Source organism: Macaca thibetana, chromosome 4 (genome assembly GCF_024542745.1).
Source record: "Macaca thibetana thibetana isolate TM-01 chromosome 4, ASM2454274v1, whole genome shotgun sequence".
In the NCBI taxonomy this organism is placed as follows: Eukaryota; Metazoa; Chordata; class Mammalia; order Primates; family Cercopithecidae; genus Macaca; species Macaca thibetana.
Genome location: NC_065581.1, coordinates 100,718,192 through 100,724,157, shown reverse-complemented (window position 1 = coordinate 100,724,157; position 5,966 = coordinate 100,718,192). Strand labels below are relative to the sequence as shown.

At 35.5% G+C, this 5,966-nt stretch overlaps 1 protein-coding gene across 1 annotated transcript; it reads left to right on the top strand.

The window, feature by feature from the left end:
- Positions 1 to 4,962: 4,962 nt before the first annotated feature.
- LOC126952272 (60S ribosomal protein L7a-like) lies at positions 4,963 to 5,562 on the top strand. The gene has a single exon (XM_050786677.1). It carries the CDS (start codon positions 5,222 to 5,224, stop codon positions 5,492 to 5,494), a length of 273 nt encoding a protein of 90 aa, XP_050642634.1. The 5' UTR covers positions 4,963 to 5,221; the 3' UTR covers positions 5,495 to 5,562.
- The last annotated feature ends 404 nt before the right edge of the window (positions 5,563 to 5,966 follow it).

Below are 5,966 nucleotides of genomic sequence, written 5' to 3'. Positions count from 1 at the left end.
TTCAAGGCTGATTGTTGTGCTGGGAGTTGTTGTAGTAGGTAGAAGGAATGATTTCTAACACCCCCCCTAACTATTTATTGATAGAGGCAGAAGTGACTTGAAACAAAAGTTTTAATCCTCCTGCTTAGATCTGATAATGGAGGTAAAAGTTCTAGGCGAAGCTTATCTTAGTCCTGGTATAGGCTTCGTATTGTTCAATTGGTAATTTTAATTTCAACTGCTGTTCTAGATCAGTTTAACTAAATTATCTGATTTTATGGTTCAATTTTAGTCTGCACATAAGCTAATTATTTTACTCTGATAAAAGACATCATGACTAATAGATGCATTGAGAGGTATAACACGAGATTCAAATCTGGAGAAATTTAAAGATATACTGACAGGCTCTGCATAGCACATCTTAGGTGCTTTAAACGCCTTGATAAAAATCATATGGAGGACACATCAATATACTTTATATCCACTACCTCTCTGAGATAGGTGTGCCTTTTTTGTAGATTTTCCTTGGATGTTTGAATGCAAAATATGAGATGTTTGGGACTTTTCTGGTACTTTTTTGGGATATTTCTGGGACTTTTCAAACTAACCTTAAACTCTGCCAGTTTCAAGCTGGGCCCTTGGCAAGCCAAAGGTCAACAGTTGTTCAGACTGCATTACAAGCATCCATGTCTTTTGATTCTTTTAGTTAAATATGTTCAATTTTTGCTGTAAGTATGCATTTCAGGTCAGGACGCATTAAAATCTTGCAACACACTTTGATGGGAGAAACACAAAAGGAACTCCTAGGTTTTGGGACACATGATCAAGTTCTCTTTCACTAAATAATGATTTTCTTTTTGGTAAAAATGCGTAGTTTGCTTTGGGTTGCTGTACAAATTGAATGTCTAATCATAAAACAGCAAATGATCATGAACTCTAAGGTAGCTATCGTATAATGGGTATAATATAGGAATAGGATATTTACTACTTGCTTACTCATATTTGAAAAATGCTCTATTCTCAAATGAAAGTTATATTAACATGACTATCTGGCAGCACCTCTCTCTATCAGACTGGGAATTATCAGATGCTAAAATGTACCTTTGAAATTATTATGTGTTGATTTATTTTCTATCTTTCACACTAGAAAGGAAACTTTATAGAGATCAACAACTTTGTTTTGTTCTTTGCCATATCACCAACAACTCAAAACATATTTAGACTATGGTAATACATTTAAAAATATATATATTGTGAAGAACTCAATGAGAGAGACTTGCCTAACACCAATGTTCTGGATCTAGACAGCCTGTATCCTAAATATCTCTTCAGCTTCTTTTGCAAATCTCTCCTACGAATCCTTTATTGCTGTTTAATTACATATGTGTTTGGCAATAGTTTTAACAGTCATTCTGTCTTATAATCCACTAGTGATATTAATGAGAGGGTAATCTGGAAGAGAATAATAAAAGAAAGGGTAAATATCTCTTTTGTAGAGGAAATATTTCTAACATTCTCTAATAATCAAATAAGGAGAACTAGATTCATTATAAGAGTCTATGTAAATATCTTTACATTCCTGTCATCATTATACAACACTAATGGTTTCATCTAAAATTTTGAATATAGCATTTTATAGTACCATTAATATCCAGTTTTAAAAATTTTACCCTTTATGAAATTACTTCAGGTTGCAATTACATGGCTTGTGTTGAATAATTAATTAATCAGTTGCTTTTAAATCCGCATCATATTATTTGACTTTACAACCTCTCACAATGATGAGTCTATTACCTACCATGAAAAAAATCTTTTCTCTCGGTCTAATTTTGCGTTTACTGAAGTTTACCCTAACCATTCATTATTGTACTGTAGCGTACTGTAAGAACAAACAGAAGATCAATTTTCTTTTTCTTTTTCTTTTGAGACAGAGTTTCACTCTTGTCACCCAGGCTGGAGTGCAGTGGCACAATGTTGGCTCATTGCAACCTCCGCCTCCTGGGTTCGAGTGATTCTCCTGCCTCAGCCTCCCATATAACTGGGATTACAGGTACCCACCACCATGCCCAGCTAATTTTTGTATTTTTACTAGAGGCCAGATTTTATCATGTTGGCCAGGCTGGTCTCAAACTCCTGACTTCATGTGATCCACCTGCCTTGGCCTCCCAGAGTGCTGGGATTACAGTCATAAACCATTGTGCCAACCCAGTTTTCATATCTTCTGCTTTTTTAAAGACCTTTCCATTTTTTAAATCACATAATCAAAAAGACCTATACACCATTTTTAATACAGAAAAAATATACTGTGATACTCCGTGATATAATATTTAAACAGCTCCCAAAGTTCCCTTTCACCGTATTCTGAAGTACAGATCTTATTGCTCTTTCTGAGGTCTGGTGAATTTTTCAACCATTGAGTGTCTTCCTTGGGCATCCATGTCCATCTAACAATACACGAAGTCAAGTAGAGTTTGTAAGGGGGCTTGTGACATGGCTTATATTTTGCTGGGGTTTCTCTCGCCACACTCAGAATAAATTAGGATAATAAAATTAATAATGATATCAAATAGCTTTAATTGTGAGCCTCCACATGTACCAGATATGGTGCTTTACCATTTATATTTATAATTTTATTATGATACCTATTATAGAATAGGTACTAGTATTGCCTCATAGCTTAGGTGAGTGCAGGAGCCTATAATCACATAGTTGACAAGTCAAAGAACTAGTATTACAACTCAGGGATGACCTTGTGCCCAGTATTACACCAATCTTTTATAACCAGGAGAAAAGCTAGATGTCCAAGGATGTATTACTCATGTAATTAAATCTCATTTTTATTTATGACCCTTGAAAATATCAATAAAATAATAAATGTTACCTATTTAATAAAAGGAAATCTGTGTCTAGATAATACAAGTGTTAAGCACATGATAGTAGTGAAGCTATTGTTGATTTTTGTTTAATAAATGGCTCACTATGTCATTTATGCATATCACAGACTGCAAATTTGCATCCATGATTGAGTCTTGGTAAATTACTGTAAATCTATCTTCACAAATGTAAAGTACAGATTTGATCATTACTGTCATGTTTAATCACAGACTACAGTGCATTTTTAAGAGTGCATGAAAAATGTAGTGCACAACTTAGGGTCTTTTGTACCAGTGTTGGGTATGTTTCAAATCTCCACTTACTGCTCTAGGGTAATGGTTAGTATTTCCCAGGACCTGGTTTCCTGACTTGATTTTCAACATTCCTACAGGTATGAGAATTCTTTGAACAATGAGACATAATACAATACTCAGAGCCTTCATTGATTACACTGAAAAAAGAACATTGCACAATTTTTTAAGAGCAAAAAAAACTGGACTGATTAATTTTATATTTTTTATTTCTGTCATACTAGGTCATCTTCAAAAAATGTAGTTCTTTTTCCTACTTACCTGCTTCCTCATTTCTACTGAACAGGAAAACATTCCTAGAGAAGAATCGCATAAATATACAGATGATCTGATCTGTATTTGGGTGAGATTCTTTCTTTCTCTAGTCAACTTTTATCTCACATTTTTAAGTGCATCCCCACTTTCCCTGGGTACTATGAAACTACTACATTCAATCATTAAATAATGTTCTCTTATTTTTTTGTTTTTTTTAGTAGAATAGTTTCACTACTCCCTTGCCTTAACCAAATTTGGGCTCTTCTGTGTGGGCACTGCTTCCCTTGGGCTGTGTAGTGTATTGGCACCATATAATAAAAGCTTGGATGCAAATAGATGGTTTTCAGACTTACTCCCACTGTTGATTTCAAGCTATTCTGCTTCCATCCGTTGCTTTCTTATTTACCAATCACCACACTTCTTGATTACCATCCACCTACTGACCATTTCCTTGGGCTCTGAAGACTTTAATAAGTGGTTCCTCTTTTTACATGTGAATGCCAACTATTAGTCCAAGAAACATAATGCTAAAATGAACTTGCTTCCACCTATAACTGATAATTTCTTGATACTTCCAATGTTATCTTTATATTTTATTAGACTTAAATAAGCATGCCCCCCACACAGTCCTTATGATGAGGACAAATGCAGATGATGTTTACCCGATAAATTTGTTATAAAGAGAGCCATTAGAAAAACAAAAACCAAAAAACAAAACAAAACAACAACAACAAAAAAAAACAAATTGAGGAAAAACCCCTCAGATATCTGGCTTGAGCTGAGAGAATAAGAAAGAGGAGATAGATTTTTTTAAATCCTCTTATCAGCAGTTACCATAAATTATTTTTTAATTTTAGGGTTCAAAACAATTGTTATGTATCTGAATGATTAATGCTCTCTATTTTACCAACACAATTCCTTGGGTATGTATGTATCTTATCAACTGAAATTCTCTACTCCTGAAATCTTAGACTTTAATATTCTACCTGACACTTAACATCGTATCTTTTGATTATTTTATTCATTGACTTTCAGTTCACTGTATTTTCAAAGACATTTTGACTTTCATTTTCTTTAGCTTGTTTTAATCACTTGCTCTCTGAGTGCTCATGGGCTGTTTACTTAATCTGTGTGCTTCAGTTAACTCTGTAAAATGTTAGATAATGGTATCAACTTTATCTTTTTGCTATAAAGATTCAACAAGAACAATAAAACATTTCCTAGCACACAGTAATTATCAAATGATTCTTACTTATTCACATTAATCATACTATTCATATCATCATTTTATTATTATGTTGTCTGTTCTCCAAATTAGTCCTTTCCTCACTTTTCCTTTCTTTATTCACCAAATTCTCCAATGATTTCATATTCTCTTTCTGCATGTTCAACTATCATGCTCATTTTGCCTTTTCCTGGACCCACATAGGAAATTGCTCCTAATAAATCAATCCCATTAATATAATTTCTTGTTCTGTTCCCATACCTACACTTCTAAGAGATGCCGAAGAATAAACTACACAACGAAAATGCTAGAGTCGTTAGCAGCTACTCAGCTGCTTAAGCTGGCCCACAAGTACAGACCAGAGACAAAGCAAGAGAAGAAGCAGAGGCTGTTGGCCCGGGCCGAGAAGAAAGCTGCTGGCAAAGGGGATGTCCCCACTAAGAGACCACCTGTCCTTCGAGCAGGAGTTAACACCATCATCACCTTGGTGGAGAACAAGAAGGCTCAGCTGGTGGTGATTGCACATGACGTGGATCCCATCGAGCTGGTTGTCCTCTTGCCTGCCCTGTGTCGTAAAATGGGGGTCCCTTACTGCATTATCAAGGGGAAGGCCAGACTGGGCCGTCTAGTCCACAGGAAGACCTGCACCACTGTCACCTTCACACAGGTGAACTTGGAAGACAAAGGCACTTTGGCTAAGCTGGTGGAAGCTATCAGGACCAATTACAACGACAGATACGATGAGATCCGCCGTCACTGGGGCAGCAATGTCCTGGGTCCCAAGTCTGTGGCTCGTATCGCCAAGCTCGAAAAGGCAAAGGCTAAAGAACTTGCCACTAAGCTGGGTTAAATGTACACTGTTGAGTTTTCTGTACATAAAAATAATTAAAATACAAATTTTCCTTCAAAAAAAAAAAAAGAAAAGAAATTCATGATTTCCAATATCTGCTGTTAGTTCAACACCACTTGGCAATTCGATTACAGGTCACGAATCAGTCTTCATTAGGCCCTTTGGTGGTGACTACAGACTTTCACTATGCTCTCAAGTCTTTTGTATATCATTTTATCCACATTATCCACAGTATATAAAATGAAAACAGACACCAACTTCCTAAATTTCATATACCTCTCATTTACGAATTCATCTACCCTTGAACTCATGGATATTTTCTATGTTCCTTGAGATGGACAAAAGTTGCCTCTCTGAAGTCTAAGTCATTTCCCTGGTTTTATTTTATCCCAGACTCTTTTAATCTCTTCTTGGAAACTACTTTGTAACTCATGTTTGTTTCTTTGCATTGAAATACACAGGCTCCAATGTA

What these genes read in the sequence shown, in the direction of transcription:
- LOC126952272 (XM_050786677.1), top strand. Translation starts at nt 5,222, where the DNA reads ATGGGGGTCCCTTACTGCATTATCAAGGGGAAGGCCAGACTGGGCCGT.